General features: G+C 33.0%; 2 protein-coding genes across 2 annotated transcripts; one reads left to right on the top strand and one right to left on the bottom strand.

Moving 5' to 3' along the window:
* The first annotated feature begins 1,353 nt into the window (after positions 1-1,353).
* LOC108337968 (pentatricopeptide repeat-containing protein At4g15720) lies at positions 1,354-3,626 on the top strand. Its single transcript, XM_052871718.1, is given in 2 exon segments — positions 1,354-3,060; positions 3,062-3,626. Coding segments are annotated over 2 exon segments (1,842 nt in total). The 5' UTR covers positions 1,354-1,392; the 3' UTR covers positions 3,236-3,626.
* Positions 3,627-10,179: 6,553 nt separating this feature from the next.
* Positions 10,180-18,723, bottom strand: LOC108321054 (cysteine-tryptophan domain-containing zinc finger protein 3). The gene is made up of 11 exons (XM_017552701.2): positions 18,168-18,723; positions 17,299-17,371; positions 17,069-17,196; positions 16,576-16,953; positions 14,750-16,047; positions 14,098-14,543; positions 12,359-13,974; positions 12,114-12,271; positions 11,522-11,682; positions 11,260-11,417; positions 10,180-10,765 (listed from the first exon to the last, which is right to left on the bottom strand). Exons 1-11 carry the CDS (start codon positions 18,267-18,269, stop codon positions 10,547-10,549), a joined length of 4,737 nt encoding a protein of 1,578 aa, XP_017408190.1. The 5' UTR covers positions 18,270-18,723; the 3' UTR covers positions 10,180-10,546.
* Positions 18,724-20,248: the final 1,525 nt, after the last annotated feature.

Raw genomic sequence — 20,248 nt, 5'->3', positions numbered from 1 at the left:
ATTAATAAAAATAAAATTAACCATAAAATGTGTATACTAAAATAGAGATAACAAATACTTATAAAAAATAATAATTATAAATGACATATTTCATATTTGTTTATATAAAGTGTAACACCACCATTCATTACGATAATCTTACTAATTATAGCATTATATAATTGATAAAAACACACAAATAAACTTAAGTATATAAGATATATTTACAGTTCTTTATAAAAAAATTTAAGTTGGATTTTAGAAATATAATTAATTATTATTAACGGAATGATTTATACAATACAAAAATTTTATACGCAAACAATCATTACTCACTATTCAATCTTTAGCAGTTTCTCACTTAGAGTATTTTTTTTTTCTTACATACAATATATTATTATAATACTGTACAAATCATAACACAATACTAAACAATAATAAGAACAACTCTTTTTTTTTTTAATTTGCACATAATACTCAAAAACATCAAATGTTTAAAGTGTATCACATACAAAGTCATCATAACACGTGACACATTTATATACAATTATACATTTGACTTTATTAAGTAGAATGAATCCTTGTACTTGTCATTACTTACTCAAAGAATATGACAATATAAATGAATAAAAATCTCATTTGTCTCTCAACTAAATATTTTTCTGAGTTAAATCTTTACTAGAATCAAAATAATCTCATCTCCACTCTGTTGTCAGTACACTTCACACATAACACTTATAATAGTATTCTTATCCTAAGACCTACTATATTTTCATTTCACATGTTATTATTTTTTAATTATTCATTAATTGTCAATATTGTATTACTCTTTAATTTGTATAATTTGTATGGCTTTTAATTTATTTATTTACTATATATATATATATATATATATATATATATATATATATATATATATATATATATATATATATATATATATATATATATATATATATATATATATATACACTAAAATAACTAATTTGGGGGGAAAATTTATTTGTGCAAGACTCTTATATATGTTAAAATGTTGATAATTTTTCTAAAAACCTAGTTCAATTTAGTCTTACATATGAAGCAAGAATTAAGAAAAATTTATTTTATTGGAAATAGATACTATGATTTAAAGTTTAAAGTTAAAAATTTTAAAATGAGTTTTGAAGTTTTCTCTTTTCATTACCTAATAAATATGAATTATTCAATGTCATATATTTTTAGTTATTAATTAATTATGGGTGTTTTCTTCACTGCAATTTATTTTAATAATAGTTAAAATAAACTTTGACATCGAATATTGAATTATCATTGGAAGTAGTTAATAATTTTCTTTATCATTGAAATGTCGAGAAGGTCCTCTTCCACTTATAATTTTCTTATTCTTAGTCTATCTGCTGAATGAACTAAGGGAAGATGAAGCGGGCATTGAGACCCAATTTGATAAATTCTCTCAGCACCTCTTTTTCTTCTTCTCTTCCACAACAACATAAACTACCATCGCTCCATTTCCACACCAATATCAAAGCTCATTTCGTTGCAAAGCTCCAAACTTGCAAGGATTTAGCCTCTGCAACATCAACCCACTCTAACATTGTCAAATTCGGTTTCTCGAATGACACTTTTGCTGCCAACCATCTCATTAATTGCTACCTTAGACTCTTTAGAATCGACAATGCACAAAAACTGTTCGACGAAATGCCTCAGCGTAATGTTGTGTCCTGGACTTCGCTTATGGCTGGTTATGTTGGCTTGGATCAAGCGAACATGGCACTTTGTCTCTTCCGTCAAATGCAAGGAACCGTCGTCCTGCCCAATGAATTTACATTTGCCACTCTCATCAATGCATGTTCTATCCTCGTCAATCTTGAGATTGGTAGAAGACTTCATGCTCTTGTTGAGGTTTCGGGCCTTCAGTCCAACCTTGTTGCATGTTCTTCCCTCGTTGATATGTATGGCAAGTGCAACCATGTTGTTGAGGCTCGCCTGATTTTTGATTCCATGTGTACAAGGAATGTGGTTTCTTGGACTTCCATGATCACCACATATTCTCAGAATGCACAAGGGCATACTGCTCTACAACTGTTTAAAGAATTCAATCATTCTGGTTTGGACAGACCCAATCATTTCATGCTCAGCAGTGCAATCAACACCTGTGCGAGTCTGGGAAGCCTGAGTGATGGCAAAATCACTCATGGTGTGGTCATCCGGCTTGGACAGGATGCTAGTGATGTGATTGCCAGTGCACTTGTGGACATGTATGCCAAATGTGGTTGTGTGAATTATTCAGCCAAAGTCTTTAGGAGAATCTCAATTCCTTCTGTGATTCCCTATACTTCAATGATTGTGGGTGCTGCAAAGTATGGACTTGGTACATTATCTCTTCAACTGTTCCAAGAAATGGTTGTTAGAAGTATAAAACCTAACGATGTCACCTTTGTTGGGGTTTTGCACGCTTGCAGTCATTCAGGGCTTGTAGATAAAGGACTTGAGTTACTTAACTCAATGAATGGAAAATATGGGGTGATTCCTGATGCAAAGCATTACACTTGCGTTGCAGATATGTTAGGCCGAGTAGGACGAATTGAAGAAGCATACGAGTTAGCAAAATCAGTTCAAGTTGAAGGTGATGCACGTGCCATGTTGTGGGGGACCATTCTTTCAGCTAGTAGGCTTTATGGCAGGGTAGACATTGCCCTTGAGGCCAGTAATAGGATACTAGAGTCCAACCCAGAAGTGGATGGTGCATATGTTACATTGGTCAACGCATATGCACTGGCAGGGGATTGGGAAAATGCTCATAATCTACGATCTGAAATGAAGCATACTGGAGTCTACAAGGAACCTGGCAGTAGTTGGATTGAGGTAAAAGAACCCACTTAGTTGTGCCGTGCTGGAGACATGTCTAAATGTACTGAAAGAAACAGAGATTCCGAGTCTGCTAAGGGAATTGGAAGAGAGAATGAAAGGGGATACGTAGGAGGAACTAAAGTGTTGGTGTTTGTTGATGTGGAAGAGGAAGCCAAATAGGAAATTGTGAGCTTACATAGTGAAGAACTTGCCTTGGCCTTTGGACTAATAAACGCACCCACCTAAAGGTGTCACAATCAGAATAATGAAAAACTTGAGACTGTTCAGGGGTTGTCATGAGGCATTGAAGCTGATTAGCGATATTCTACAGAGAGACTTTATTGTTAGAGGTGTGAACAGGTTTCATCACTTCAAAAATAGATAATGCACTTGTGGAAATTTTTGGTAATGATTTGTCTTATCAGTTTAGTATTTCTCAGAACAGCAACTCCATACTTCATCACTCACACAATCCACCAACGGACAATCATTGTCGTCAATTTGGGTTCATCACTGAGTTTCGCACATATATCTATTGGTATACCATGGCTGATTCTTGCTCCTTATTCATTTGAAAATTATGTTATCAGCACGTGAAGAAGAACAGGAAAGAGATTTAATAACTAGCATAGACTATTCTGCAGATCCACTAGTTAGAAAATCCCATGAACATATTTTCTAACAGTCGAATGAAACTTGAAAGGCATCAATTTTATTGTACTGAATGGTAAAAAATTGAGTTATTGTAAGGTAGAGTGACTTTGATGGTAATATTGAAACGCAAACATGAAGTTGGTAGTTCTATATCATGAAGGAATTTTCAATTGGACATTGCGTAGTTTGAATATTCTATTTCTGGCAGATTGATTTGTTATATGCAGATTGTATTCTACACACTGATTGCATGTTTATTTTAATTTAAATGCATGATACTGCAACAAGATTCATTATTTACTGGGTTAAGATTTTGAATTTATTTTTTTGTTAAAAATTGTAATTTCAAGTATAAATCTAATTAAAAAATAATACAATCTTTACAGAAATTATTTCAAAACTTTGAATAAATCAATAAGTTAAGTTATAATAAGTTTCTCCAAATAGAATTTAAGACATGAAAAAAAAACAAGGCAATTTTTCTACAATACAAATATAGAAGTGGTTCTTGGATTGGTATTGAGTCATTTATACTAAACTAAATGCGTAACCTGTACAAGAGTGAATTAATTTGAGATGGGTCAAGTTTCACCGAATTAGAAATGAAACTCAATCTAATTAATTAGATTGAATTGAGAAAATTGATTCACTAAGCAATACTCTAACAATAATAATTATAAGTATTGATATGGTAATAGTATCAATAATAGTAAATGTTAATACTAATAATATAGGGTATAAATGAGATTTAGTGAGTATCTAATCAAAATTTTAGTAATTTTGAGTATGCAAAGTGTTTCTGTTTTTTTTTTTTTCTAAAATCTTGTGATTTTGTTAATGTAGCTTCCACTATATCTTGTCATTATTGCACATGCATTACTATTTGAAAAGAGAATAATGTTTAACATCTTTATTGTTTCTTCATCCATGATTATTACATTTGTTTATGCTCTAACTGAACTATGAAAAGTGCCAAGAAAAAATATTGATAATATGTTGTAGTGTGTATTAGCATGTATTTTCAAATATAAGAGCTTAAGGGTAAGATTAAAAAGAATGAGAAAATTATTGTATCACCCAATCATATCAAATTCTAAGATATTAATCATAAATTAATGTATTTCTAAATTACTTTAATTCTTCAAAGAAATTGGCTAGTTGGAAATTAATTTTCATAATTTGTGCCATCCAAATTAATATATAAATTACTTTATATTATAACCATAATTCAAAATCTTACAAATTACATGTGATCCAAAATACATATCACAATAAAAGAATCTTTCAAATGTCCTAACATCACACAAAGGTAGGTGAATGTTTTTTTGAAAGACTTATATAACTATAAAAGTTCTTCTTCGTGCAGACTCACTTATGAATAACAGGTTGAACATTTTTTGACAATTCCCCTTACTTGTGGATTTCCTCAAGCTGGTCTAATTGATAATTTCTTGTGATACAAATGCTCAAGTTAATAAAATAAATGTTACTAAACACAAACGCACAAGTTAAAAACAACACTCAAATTATTCATAAGATCAAATTTAGGTTTGTATGAGAAAACATACTTTCATCACTCACTACTACTTTTAACAATGAACAATAACAATTAAATGTTGTTCCATTCATTGTAAATCCATTTTTAGGGTCAGCTTAACCTCATTGGTCTTCATCTAGTTTACTTACCACTTAACCTATGCATTTTTGTTACTACTTGAATACTGGATTTTTATGTCATGATTATAAATGAAACTCCTATTCACTCCATTACAATACATCAAAAATAAAAAGTTACACTCAAATTATTTATACTTAACCCTTTCATTTAAAGCATTTTTTTACCATTCTTATTTTCTTCACATATTAAGGGTGTGTTCTTTTGTAGAGATTGATTCAAAGGAGAGAGTAGAAAAATTTGAATACTGAAGGTTAAGTTTGTGTTGTTTCTTTTAGATGATTTAGTTGTTGTTTCTTATCCAAAGGTGATAGTAAAATGGATTTGAGAATAAAATTTATAAAAGATTTAATTGATGTAATATTATTAAAAAAAATTAACAGATTAAAAAGTAAACCTCATAACATATAACATGCATGAAATTGGTTTCTTGTTCAAGGAAATCAATTCCCTCAACATATGTAAAACTATAGAATCAATTCCAACACTTCCTAGAACTGATTCCGCTTCCTTCACACAATGTTGGAATCTATTCAATATAACCTAAAACCAATTCCAATATAATGCATCTTGGTCACATAGATCATGATATTAAAATAAAGGTATTTTTGTAAAACAATTCTGATCACCCTCAAATCTTCAGAAATATAACGTTATGAAATAGATACATTATTTAATCTCCAAGTACCACTAAATGAACACAATCTCACCCTACAAATCCGCATTTTTTTAATATCCTTGCACAGTGAATCATTACACAATAACAAAGCATAAAGCCTCCCCTTCCACTCTTGACTAACATAACCATCATTGGTATAATATGTATATAATCATCCCTTCATCACGCGCTTTCTTATAGAATAAAACTCCAAACATGACAAATATCTTATTAGAAGTTATTTATATCTTATTAGAAGTTAGTTTCGTATCAAGATATCACTTTTATTTATGGTTTTAAAATTCATTAACTATTTTGCCAAAAACGGATGGCTTTTCCGGGAGTGACCCAATATACCAAACACGTGAACCAACATTTTATTTTCTTTATCAAAACTTATTTACATTAATATGTTTAAAATTTATTAGTCATAACTGAATTGCAATTGAACTACATTGAGTAAATAATAATTAATTAATATAAATTTTATTAATAAATTTAATTTTATAATGCTAAAATTAAAATATTATTGTATATATTCTTAACATTCCAAATAAATGTACAAATATGTCATAATAATGATAATTAATAAATTATAATAATGTGTCTATTACAAATAACAACATTAATGTGTCTATTACAACATTAAAAAAAAACAGAGAAATTATATTAATTTGTCATGTTATTTTATTTTTCACTTTTTTGTGTTTTTTTATATGGGAAGGTATACTAAATTTTCAAATTTTTATAATAGAGATGTAACCATACTATTCAATCAGTGACACACTAGTTCAAACATTGGTCCAACATGATTCAGTGACAAAATATTAACCACACCTGTCAGACCTATTAAAACACATCCAAAAACCTCAAGTAGTGGGATCCATGTGCTAAAAGGAGAGTGAGCGTCTCAGTTAGTGGAAAACAGGTGGCTGCAGGAGAGTGACCGTTCGTTTTGGGTGACGACAGTATTTAAGGCTCAATTTCAAATAATTTGCCACTTCTCTGCATGCCTTTCTTCTTCTCCAAAACACTGAAACTCTTTTCTCCTCCTTCTCTCTAAAATCTCCTTCTTCCCTATAAGAAAACCTCACCATTTCTTCTTCCGATCACCTCTCAGGCACTGCTAGAACACTCCCGGCATCAAGAGCTTCCATTTAAACCGATCGGTTTATGATTCTGAGCCGGTGAGTCTCTTTCTCTCTAGTGCGTTCGTTTAAGTCTTGCATGCAACCCTCTATTTCTGGTTGCCTGAGTAGATAGTATAATTCTGAGTGTTTCTGGTTTTTATGTGGTTCAGTATTCCTAAAACGTGGTCGTCGGGCTTTAAGTCTTTGGTAGTAGGGAGCTCTAATTCTGCATAGTTGAGCGTTCGGTTACGTGTCGATGTAAGGGAAGCTTATATAATTTAATTTAGCTTGTTGTGTTGAATGTTTGTATGCTTGCATGATAAGTTTGATTATTTGATGAGTATGAAATATGATTGTACTGCTGGTTTGGACGTGTGGATGGACGTATGATATACGCTGTGAACTGAGTTGGAATAGAGTTTAATTTTCGAACCATAGTATTCTGAGCAAAGGTGATAGTATGGTCGAGCGTTCGGTCTTTCTTAGGAGTGCATGGTCTTACTTGAATTATAATGCGTTAGGGATATTGTTTAAGAGTCTTTCTGTAATATGATATAAGAATAGGTAAACTGTGACCGAGAGTTTGTATTCATCGTTCAGTTTTCGTTGAGAGTCCGTTCATGTTAAGTTCTTCTTTAGACTTTTTAAACAGTTTAGTTAAATGTGTTATATACTACTTAAGGTCGTAGACATTATTGTTCTTTTTCCTTCAGAATAAGTGGTGGCTCAATTGTATAGATTTATATTCTTTCGTTTTATGTAAGTTTATCAGTGATCGATCTTGGACTAAGTGTTCAGTCTCAGTAGCGCTCGTTTCTGATAAGCACTTGGTCTTGTATCAGTGCTCGTTTTATAGCGTTCGGTTCTACAGGGCTCGGTCTTAAACCAAGCGCTGGGTCTAGTTTTCTGTAATATACATTATTACCGTTCTTATAATAAGAGTCTTCATTCAAACTCAATAGCGTTCGTTACTTCATAGTTCCTCATCAGTATTAGTATTTGGTGTCAAACAGTGTTGGTCTTTAAAAAGGTGCTCGACCTAGAGTCTTAGTACTCGGCCTAGGCTTCGTGGCGTCCGTTTGAACTCTTAGGGGTCTGTTGATGGAAGTGGATAAATAGCGCTCAGTTATGTTAATTTCTAAGAAATGTTATTTCAGTCGTACTTACACTATGATGAGAGAATGTGATCGTATTCCAGTTGAATGTATTAATGATGTGTAAGGAAATTTGAAATGTGATGTGAATGAAATAGTTTGATTATGAACGAGTATTCCAGGGAGGAATATCTCAGAAAGTGGTTATTGATTGGTAAAGTATGAATGTGATCAAAGCTTAGCGAGCGTTCATCCTAATATTCCATGCTTACTCGTTCTCATGTAGAGAGGAGTAAGTCATGTGTGGGAATGGCAGGAGGTCCTAGTCCATAAGGTTAACTTGGACGGAACGGATCAACCTCGGGTGGCAGCTGTTGAGGATATCTCAGTTACTACATCACTCGGGTGCACAAACGTCGTAGCTACACAAGATTCATACAGTCCGGACAATCAGAGTTAAGTGGTCGTTCTTTGCATGCCATGATGAATGAATGATGAATTGGGTGTTATTGATTTAATTATGATTGTTGTATGTTGTTATGGAATAAATTAAATTACATAAGCTTACCCTATTTATCATTTTGTCTGTGTTGTGCGTCCTGTCGTTGTTCTGTTGCAATGATCATCCGTGTGGATGTGAGCAGAAGGAGAAGAGCTGCTGGAAGAAGTATTGGAAGACGCAACAGAAGTGAAGGCCGAACTTTGAGAGCGTTCGGTCTGGTGTTGGCTTTACCTTTTGTAAAGACCGGGCGACATTAGTATATTTTGGTAAACGTTCGGTCTAGCAGTAGCTAGCGTACGTTTTTAAATCCCTTGTTATTGTATAAGGTCGTTCGACCATAATCGTATCTCGTTCTGTGTAAAACTGGTCTGTAATATTATTAAAATGTGATGATTCTCGTATATGGTTTTATACTGTATTTTTGAGATGTTACAACACCACTATTTTTAAAACATACTTTAGTTAATTATGTGTTGAAATTAAATAAATCAATATAAATCTAATGCTAAGATATTCATGGCAATCACGGATATTACATAACATTGATCTAATTGAAATATAAAATTTGCTTCGTGTGTTTTCAATGGATAAAACAATGTTTTATTCTATACAAAATTTGAGTTTTGATTTCTTTCTTTTTTAAAATAAATAAGCAAACCATCAAATAACAAAGTCAACATTAAATGGGTCTAATGAAACATGATGGAGAGAAAAGTGTTCACTTTTACAAATAAAAAAATATGGAAAACAAATTAAAACTCAAAATTTAGAGACTTAAACCCAAATTTGGTATATTTAGATGAACAGAAAACATACCTGAAGTGTGTACAAACACAAATTACATTGTACATACCCTGTCAAAGCTTTACCAAACTTCCATTGATAAAAAGCTTACAAACTTGTGTTCTACATCCATATCTACCCTTTTCATTGTACATGCACTTATTATGTGCAATTCAAGGGTTTAAACCTATGAAAAAGGTATCAAAAGGAGGGCCAAACATCATAACCCAAAACATATATTGTTGGTTTGGAAAAGATCAAATGGTGGGCCAGAGTCTTTGCATGATTCTATAATCACAAACTTTTATGTATCATCTGGCAATCCGTCAGAGGTCTTAGAAAATGAGTTATATATTATCATTTAGTCATAACCTTAACAATTTTTTAAATACAAAAGGAAAGTGACAAAAAATATTCTGACAGAAAGTAAATATAAAAAAAACTTGAGAACTTTGGTCAAAGTATAGAACAACATTACCAACTAATATTCCTCACAAGGTACTTGTACTTGCATGACCAAGACAGAATATAAAAGTCAACTTAAACTACTGATGATTATCCCATCTTGTCTAGTTTGCCAGATCCAAATAATTAAACAGTATATCACCTAAACCAATGTAGGAAGTCAGATGACAAACATAAAGCAAAGAAAAGGTTTAACAATATGACAGGAATAGCTGAATACTTTAATCCAAAAAGCTGGTAGAGTCCGATAGAAGGATTTGTACCAATGAGACACACAATAACAACATTTCTGCAAGGATTTCTAACCATTCAAGCTACGATATGATAACAGAAAATGGATTTGTTAATATTTGCTATGACTATGTAAGTATCAAAAGCCCTCAAAAAACTGGTTGGCTAACATTTCACGGTTTTATTTGTTTTTTCCTGTGGCTCCAAATCAGTGGAGCAAAGAATGTAGCACTGAACAATTACATGATATCCATCCTTAGTCACTTAATAAGAAGGAGTCACTACGTTCTATCTAACCCATAAAATTTAAGGGTGAGAAAATTCTGATCCTATTCACAATAAGAACTTGAACTATTAAAAATAGATTCCAAAATTTGCTAATAATCTCATTTGTACACATGTACACAAGGGTAACATATTTAGCAGGTTTCCAGGTGCCAGCTTTCGTATGTAGATATCCTTAAGCCACTTCCTTTCAGGGCACCTTCTCTCAGAGAAACCCAAAAAAGTATTATATACAGTATCAAGTTAATCTCTAACACCACCAAGACCAGCTCGAGTTATTGCTTTTGTTGCTATCATCACCAGATGTACAAGCTCATCTACATCTTGGAAGCTGAAATCAATAACCTTCCTAATCGAAGTTATGCAATCCCTATTCCGTGCTTCATCCATGTTCAAATTAGCAGCCATGAAACTGCTCTTGCATTTTCTGGAAGCCTCCATTGCAAAATTTATGTCTTGAGTCTGCAAAATCACAAGCTAACTTTTACTCATTGTGACTTTTCATTAAATAAATTATTATGGCAATTGAATGAAATTTCAATACAAGTTAAACATTATACCTCTAACAAGAACTATAACATGTGTTGCATTAAAATGTGCACTGTCACAATAGCCAATTTGACAGTTGCATTACCATATGATTTTTATATAAAAATCACTAATGTGTTTTCAAGAATTATAGGTGTGAGCCTAGATCTTGCATGCAACAAAAAATGGTTTTAAGGAGAAAACAAAAAATTCAATCTTCCTATTTAACATAGAAAAATCAGCTTCCATCCATATAGATTTTTCTCAAACATTTTATCTGGTAGTCTAATACAGACAAATTTCCTACTATTACGTTAAATCATTAAACAACTAAATCCCCGAAATTAACTCCACCGTACTTCAGGATCAAAACACCCAGATAGATTTTCCAAATGAAACATAAGGTTTATCAATAAAGTAAAACTTACAAAATCAAGAAGCCTGATAATATTTGGGCGATTCTGAGCAGATATGACTTGATTGTTAGCAGCAAGAGTACTAGAACCCCTTGTCAAAGTAGTCCTATCCACTGCCCCCACGTTATTTAAATTATCAATATCTGATGCAGAAGACGAAGGAGATTCACCTAAAAATGGAGTAAAAAAACAGTGAACATCACCAACATACAGCAATGCTCAACAAGCCTAAAGACATACATACTTATATCTAAAGTCAACTGCATTCAATTACCTTGAGAAACCATTTGTAGAATTGATTTTAACTCATCACGATCCCTGTTTATGGTAGAATGTTTATTGTAAACCAATCTCATGTATACCACCTCCATGCATTTATAGGCCAAGGAAGCTGCGGCCATTTCTTGGCGTCTTTCATATTTATGGGCACAGGATCTGGTATACATTTTATGGAATTTAATAATTAAAGATAATACAAATAGATAAAAAAAAAAAAAACAAAGGATACAAAAATTATAGGGTAATATGATAGCAAAACTCTATGCTAATAATTTTAGCACATGATGAGTATTTTTTTTAACCCCCAAAATAAAAGTAGGAACCCTAGAAAGGAAAAGGAGAGAGATTGGTACAGAACTAAGGACAAGAACTTCAAAAAAAAAAATCTTAGTACAAATAGTTTAATTATTCTTTTTATTATATTTTGTTTCTACCATACATAAACGGAGTCTCCAAAGGAAGGTTAGAAATTTCAAATTTATTGAACATTCTCGAATCCTTTTTCCCCTCAAAATGTGCTTTCACCAAAAGCATAATAAATCAGAGATCGCAGAAATAACATATTTACTGATTCAAATTTTGCTTACTCAAAAAGTTTAGCTGTAGCAGCATAAATTTGCATTTGATTCATCTCTCCCTGCTTGCTATTTTCACGGTGGGATTTTTCTATAAGTGATGCTCCGTGCAGAAACTTTAAGGCAGCTTTAAAATAAGTCTCGTTACTTTCAAACTCAAAACCAGAGTTCTACAGTCAGAATAAAACAATTGGTTAGAAAGAGAAAGATGCTATATCAAACAGGTGTGAGGTAAAATCTTTTAATGTTGAAATAACCTTATAATGATCTGCAGAATCCTTTAGGTTTGTGGCTTCTTCCAGAATGCCAGAGGCAGTTTGGCTAGAATTTGTTGTCACGGGACTTGACCCACTGAGCTGTCTGTCAGGTACTAAACTTCCTGAACTGTGATCAACTCCAGCCTTGCAACTAACATCAACTGCATTTCTCACAAGCCTAGGAACATCACCGTTGCCAGATGCATGGACCGGATGCCCAATAGACATATCTCCTTTTTGCGATTTGGGTGCAGTTCTAGAACCCAAATGTAAAGTTTCCCTTTTCAAAATTGGATTCCCAAAATCATTTTGTTTTGGCTCAGTTTGTTTTCCAGTTTCATCTGACCAATCCCTTGAAGGATTTTGCTTGCTAAGGTTGTCAATATTGTGTTTAGACTTCAGAAAGACGTTCTTAACATCATGACTTGTCTCAGTACCAGAAGTGTGATTATTAGGATGAACTGCTGAGTCATAACTCACACCATTTTTGGAAAAATCATTAGCTGATACTGAAACCTTCATCTTATCCCTACTCACCTCAGAACCAGAAGTTCTAACCTTTTGCTTCACCCGTAATGATGTGAGCCTACCAGATTTCTGCCAAGAAAGTGCATTTTCCTTATTACTCTTGTTCATTTTCTCTTCATGATGTGAACCACTGCCACAATTAACACGTGCAAGATGTATGTCATTTGAAACTCTCTCCTTTTTTACTGATAACTTTTTCTCCCTACTATCTAATTTTTTTATTGATAAACCACCTTTTCTAGCATCATCTTTTTCTGATGTGTCCAACCCTGCAGCAAAAGTACATTTCTCGATGTTGGAAGTCCTCAAAGGTGATGAGGTAACAGATTCTACTGGTGAGCCTATGGCCTTTTCAAGCTTAGTTCTAGCTTCGTGAGACCCAGAAACCTTAGAAGAACTTGAAGTTGCTGCCAATGAAAATTTTCCAGAGCCTAAATCCCCACCCGATGTATCAAAACAATCCAAAGCTTGGTAAGAAGCAACATTTTTTTTGTGCTTTCTAGGCTGGTGGGCCATATTGATATCACTTTTCACCTCTGTCCCAGTAGACATTTTGTCCCTGCTGTCTGGCAAGAAAGCACGCTTCATCTCACTTTCTTTAATAAATTCGTCATCACTTTCAATTACTGGTTTTGCCTCTGTATTCAAAACTGTATACTTCTTCTGTTTCTTATTTACATTGATGTTTTTAACACGATGCATGTCACCTTCCATATACAATGTTTTGTTATGTTTCTCATTATCCCGCCAGTCACTCATTTTTCTTTCTTTGACCGAACCACTTTGCCTACTATTTGTAGCATCCAACGAACCATCATCAGATGAAAACTGTGCCCGATCTCCCTTCTTTACCGGAACTACAAACTTGTTATCATCAGACGAACAATAATCATCATATTTCGTCGTATTTTCCCCACTAGCCTTTGTTGGTAAGTCATTTCTTGAGTTTAGACCCATCTTTTTATAGTCCATACCGTGTTTCAGATGTTTATCAGCATTGCCAACAACTTCAATCTTAGATTTCTTATGAGTTCCAGATCCATGTTGATTATCCTCCATCTTACGCTTCAATCTAACCTGTTTGTCACCTGCACACATTTGACAACCACATTGACATATTCTTTTAGAAAACTTTTATATACAGTTATTTGCACCATAAAACAAATATGAAGCAGCAACAAAATATATCAACCCCAAAGTCAATGAGATACCTCCATTAATTTGATATTCTTTTGCCTTAAGCGCTTTTTTATCTTCTATCAAATTGTTCAACCTGTTCAAATTTTGAGAATTAGATTTCTTCATACGGTTTGAGTCTGCAGACCGCTGATTCATGTCATTCAAGCTTCTATTTTTAACATTTGACTGTTGACCATTCTTTACTGTATTTGACAACTGATGCCTGTCAATGTTGAGTCCTGGCTTTGCCTTTTCATTAATACCATGTTTCTTGTTTCCCCGGTCAAGCATTACATCAGAACTGGACTTTTTGTCAACATGGCAAAGTTGTAGAGTATCAACAGACTTCACTCCAATTTCGGGTCCAGTGACATGGCTTTGCATGTTATTTTGACCCTCAGAAATCGGCATTTGATATAAAGCATAAAGTGATTTTGTTGTCTCCTCCTCGCTGATGTTACACCGATTCATTCCAGGCCTAACAAGAATTTCAGAAGAACAATGAGAATCTAATAATACATACAGCAAAGATAAAATGTATGCAAAGTTGGAGAAAGGAGAAAATATGTCATAATTATTATATCTTTCTACATACTGCACAATTTTGGTTATAATTCACAAACTGGGTTTTTAACAAGTAAAATATGCTCCTAAATGAACCCAAGATGAGAGTAATCAACTTACAGCCAATATAGCATGCTACACAACCATTTCTCTGGAAGCTGCTCTGGCTTTAAACCCATAGGTAGAAGCCGCCATTTCTGGCAACTGTCACAGCAAACCCAATCTTCTTCAATAAGTTGAGGTGCTGCTGCTGCCGACAGAACCATCTCAGAAGTGGGTTTATTTTCAGCAACAGGAAATGTGCCTGGAGCATCTTTTACGCATGGCACAGCAGACAACTGATAAACAACTTTATTGCCACTTGGTTTTTCCTTTACTTTAACCTCATTTGCACTCTTTTTAACATGGTAAAGGTCAGCATTTACTGTATCCTTATTAAGGGGAGGCCCATCAGTTGGATCTATTCCATCAAGCTTCAATTGTAATTTTTTTCTTTTCAGTAAACCTCTGTCACAATCTCTCACCTTATTATCCATCAGTTTCATTTTATGCATTTCATTTTTAGAAGAAATAACACCAATGCCAGTACTCTTTCTATCATTTACCATTGCTTTATTACTAGAACCAGTGACACCTTTTTTGGCATCGGCCACAACTTTTCCAGGTCCCTGTTCGCCTTTTAAGTTGTTCTTGCTTGCAGATTTTACCTTGGTCTGATTAGTCTCAAACTTTTGAGTATCTTGATCCACCTTACGTTTCATTTCATTAGAGTTAACCCTTTTCGAAATAGCAGAAGTGTTACACTTTCTACTATTCTTAGGATCAGCAGAATTGTTATCCTGAGACATTTCCATTTTATGCTTTAACACTTTTTTCCCAAAGCTACTTCCTGTATTTCGTTTCACAACCTTGTCAAAATCCTGATCAGATATTGACTCCAATGAAACCTCCTTCACTACTTCTATGGAACCCATTCTACATTCCACACCATTTTTATTGACCTCCTTGGATACTTCAATAGCCTTACCAGCGACTTCTGCTGTTTCACCAGCATCACAAATTGAACTTGACAGTGGTGTGCATCTCAGACCATTAGACAGAAAGTCCTTACGATCTGGAGTTCTATTTGCTAATCTTTTCTTCGTATGAAATGTCATGTCGTTCTCATAACAGTTACCATTCATATGATGCTTTTCACTTTGGTCTACCACTGTCAGTTTCCTTTTCTTCAACAAATGTGAATCCCCAACCAAGGAATCTGATTCATCAGTAGACATGGAATAATGCTCCTGATGACCATTAAGAGAAGACATGGGTCTACTGTCTCCAAGGCCTTTTCCCTTTCTAATCAAGTTGAGTAGACTGTCATGTAGAGGTGATATTAGCACACCTCCAGGGACAGTGAAAGAAGTCATAATCTGTAACATCAAACATAAAAAAATTCAAAAAATATTGTTATGCATAAAACAGTTCATCTACTTTCGCCAAACAGATTAAGCTTTTAGGGTAGTCTGTTTATAACATGATAGCAGAGCTTCTTGACCATGTAGTCCAGAGTTCAATCCTTGTTGCCTTGATTCCTTTTTGGTAAAAGTTAAGTGTCATCACGCAAGAAAAAGTAGACCAATGATTGTGTTAGATATAAAGGGTGAACTTGGAAGAGTTTGTTTCCAGTTCATTTTAACTTGTCTTATGCCATAAGAACTTGTGTCACTGCTTGGAAAAACTTCTCAAAATAGTTATGATATGTTTATCAGTTGCTTTCAGCTTATCTCAATAAGCTACTGTGAAAAGGCTTACAACTTATATGAAAACAATTTACCCCGTTTGCTCTCTTCTGATTACAGAAACAACTTATACTGAAGCTTTTATATGATAATCACTTATGACATGACAGCTTAAGCTATCAGAATAATTGTTTCATAGAAATAAAACAAGTCATCTACCTGAACAATGCTTGTGCAAGATTCTTCAGGCATCTCTTGAGATACGTGTGGCGAATCTTCACTTTCCTTTTGGCTGTTTTCTGCCGAAGAGGATGGAGAGTCATCAAGCCCAAGTCCACTGTAAATTGCAGCATTCTTTTTTGCTAAGCTATCTGATTTTACTTTGATTTGTGGCGTTCTTTGGTTGGTCAACTTTTCTGCCTTATTTGCAAAGTCCTCTTTCAAACTACATTTCCCTGTTACTCTATTCGAGGAAATTCCTGTGTTCTTCTCTGAAGGCACTCCTGTATCTCGAGATGGAAGAACAATAGGGGAAGCAGTTCCAAGCCTCGTGGAAGGAGTCGTATTTGGAGGTGCTCTTGAGTTATAAATTGCAGCCTGTATAACAACATAACCAACGATGCTCAAGTAAACCGTATTTCTCCCAAGCTAACACATCATTTTCCTATCCATTGGTTGAAAAAGGGAAAAACAAATAACAAATTTTATATACCGTGGTGTGGATGTTGCTGGGAATTTTTTGTGAACTATTGGGTTTTTCTGGAGCCTTTGGACCTGATCGCAACCGAGGCGAGCGTTCATAGGTGGGTAAAAAGGAGCCATAATCACCAAATTTTGCACCTAAAAAAGTTGTTCATATCATCCGACAAAGTTACTCGTGTGAGTGCATAGACAGATATTTCATTTCTGGTTACATGCCATTATTTCTATTGTTGAACTTACCCAAACGCTCGGGAAAAATACCTCCTTCAAATTCCTTTTGGAAATCACCCAGAACATGCTGAATCCTCTCATCCTAAAAAAAACAGTAAGCAAGTTATTAGTCCTGTTATGTTAAAGATGAAATTTAATCAATATGACTGATAAAAGCAAAAATTGCATTGGCTAAATGTATCACGAGGAATGAAGCAGCATCATGACAGACACCATGAAGCACAGCAGCAAAATTCAACAATTATAATGATTTTTATTATTTAATTGGTAGGTAAGATTCTTATCCCACGGTCAAAATATAACTGCACATTTGCATACCACAAACAATCTGAAAAAACAAACAAAAAAGATAAACTTGTATATCACCACTATTACGCAGAAGTACAATTGATGCAGGATGTAATTATTGATGGTATTGTGTGTGGCAGATTGCAGATCCAGCTGCAAGAAAGTGTGTTTGTTTGCTCATTACCTCTTTTCCAATGTACTTCAACGTGGATTGGCGTTCAATTGGGTTTTAAAATGAAGAAACAAACACACTGAAAAGCATCTACAGTATCCGTGGACAAACATAATTGATCCATATGTTTGTCAGTTTTTGGTACATTTTATTACGTTTTGGTACTCTTCGATTATAGACCAGATTCTTTTTATAAAACAAAACATGGTTTTCTTTAATCATTAAAGAAAAAAAGTCAATATGTGTTCGATTTCCTGTATGTCACAAGGAATGAAACACATTGACAAATTGAAAATTCATGCTCAGTGGTACCAGATAATTTCACTTGTTTGTTCCATTTGCGCGCATGAACAAAGTAGAAGAGAAACCAAACCAGAAAACATTGAAATGGGTTAAGATTTCAAGTAAAAACCCTTACAATGTAAGAGAGAGAATCAAGGTCAATGTTGTCATCATCCTCATCCTCATAACAATAGAAAGCCTCTCCTTCCTCCAACTCAGCAGTACTATTGCGTTGCATCTTGACCACCGCAAAATTAACCCCAAAAACCCAAACTCCAAAACCCGAATAGTGACCCCTTTACAGTGGAACTTTCCCTGAAGTCCAGCATCACTTCAACCAACAATATACATCAATTGATAAAAAAAAATCAATTTTTTTTTTCAAAATACTCGACCCAAGAAAGGAAGAGGAGAACCCAGAAGCGGAAACAGATGAAAGAAAGTGTGATCATGCGATGGGACAAGAATCGTTGATGTGAATTATTACTTGAATTAAAAATTAATATTGGGTTTGACCCAAGAACAAGGGAAGAATTGATGAGACGGTGGAGATCGGGGAAACTATGAGCGACGACAGAAGTAAGTGGAATGAATGAATTGAGTATTGACGCAGACTTCAAACGGAATCCAAAACTTTCTCCCTCTTGAATTGTTTGATGTGCCCAGCACGGAATGAAAGACTACGGTTTTGTGTTTGGTCTCTTAATTTTTGCAATTTTATATGCTATATTTTTTTATTATTATTTATTTATTCCCTTATATCTCGCCCAACTTTTGTTTCTATCTTATTGTGTTTGGTTCATGGAAAAAAATAGTTTATTTAGAAACAATACCATCCTTCTTATTTTTATAAATAATAATATACTAGTAGAGTTTTCTCTTTTTTATAACAAAAATTAATAAATATTAAAATTTTGATGTAATTATTATCATGAAAAATAATTATCAAAACATAAAAAAATAAAGTATATGTAAAAATAATTTATTTTTTTATTAATCATTATATTTTGTCCTAATTTAGGGTTATGATCAGATAATAGAAAATTTAGAATGAGTGTTTAAGATATTCTGGTTCGAATTACAGTGAATTCAAGTCAGAAAGGTAAAAATCAAACATTAATGAACAATTTATACATAAATGGACATATGAAGATATGAAATGTTAAAAATTATTTAAGTTATATATATATATATATATATATATATATATATATATATATATACATCTTTCTTTTTTATACTATTTCTGAGAGGATAAGAGTTCTGATTAATTTATCTGTTATCATTATTAGAATACTTTTATCTTATATATTTAACTGTGATAGGATAAAATTTTAGATGATCTTAAATTGCTCTAATTGGTATTATATTCAGACATCTTCCAGAATTTTAAAGATACATCTTTATGGAACAAAATTGTTCATTATGCTAATTTCATTGTTTATCATAAAAACTAAGAAACTGGTTGATGGAAGAAAAGTGTCAAAGAGTAGAAAAGGTATGAAATTATTAGGAAAACAAAATACTTTAAAAACCAAATTTCATTATTAATGGTTATGTATTGTTGTAACTATATTACTAGGGAAAATACTTGTTACTTGCTCATTTATGTTATTATTTTATAATGATTAAAGTATTTTTTACAATTTTATTGTCAATGTAAATAATTATTACAGTAGTTGCAATGTAAATAATTCTTATTTATTTTGTATATAGTTTTATTAAAAAATGGTTAAGTTTAAAAAATATAAAATTAAAAACAGTTGAATTTAAAAAAGAAATAATAATTTAAAAGATAAAAAATAATAACATATTTATTTTAATTTAAAAAACTTTTATTTAAAAGATAAAATTGAAAAAATACATAAATACAACACACTACTAAACACCATAAAATCTCACCATGAGATCATGAAATTACGGCATTGATACTATACCAACAATCAAAATTTATTATCACCTTCATATCATACTTGAAGTAAAATTATACAACACCATATTCATCAACATATATAATATACACACCCATTTGATTAATTTTTGTAAAACATTCTAAAAAGACCAACTTTTTAATATATAGAAAGCTTAAAGGAAAACCCAAAATAGATGTCTTGTACTAGACTATCGTCCAGTAAGTCACTCACCCAGCGAATTAAGCAAAACAAAAGCTCAGACCTACAGCAGAGAAGTGATGTTCAATGTCACTTTCTATCGCTC

Source organism: Vigna angularis, chromosome 1 (genome assembly GCF_016808095.1).
Source record: "Vigna angularis cultivar LongXiaoDou No.4 chromosome 1, ASM1680809v1, whole genome shotgun sequence".
In the NCBI taxonomy this organism is placed as follows: Eukaryota; Viridiplantae; Streptophyta; class Magnoliopsida; order Fabales; family Fabaceae; genus Vigna; species Vigna angularis.
The sequence above is the reverse complement of the archived record's forward strand: the minus strand, read 5'-3'. Positions and strand labels throughout refer to the sequence as shown.

Coding starts and splice junctions, on each gene's coding strand:
- LOC108321054 (XM_017552701.2), bottom strand. CDS start 18,269: ATGCAACGCAATAGTACTGCTGAGTTGGAGGAAGGAGAGGCTTTCTAT. Junction 14,544..14,749: donor TGTAGCATGCTATATTGGCT/GTAAGTTGATTA, acceptor AATTCTTGTTAG/GCCTGGAATGAATCGGTGTA. Junction 10,766..11,259: donor TTATCAGGCTTCTTGATTTT/GTAAGTTTTACT, acceptor GTGATTTTGCAG/ACTCAAGACATAAATTTTGC.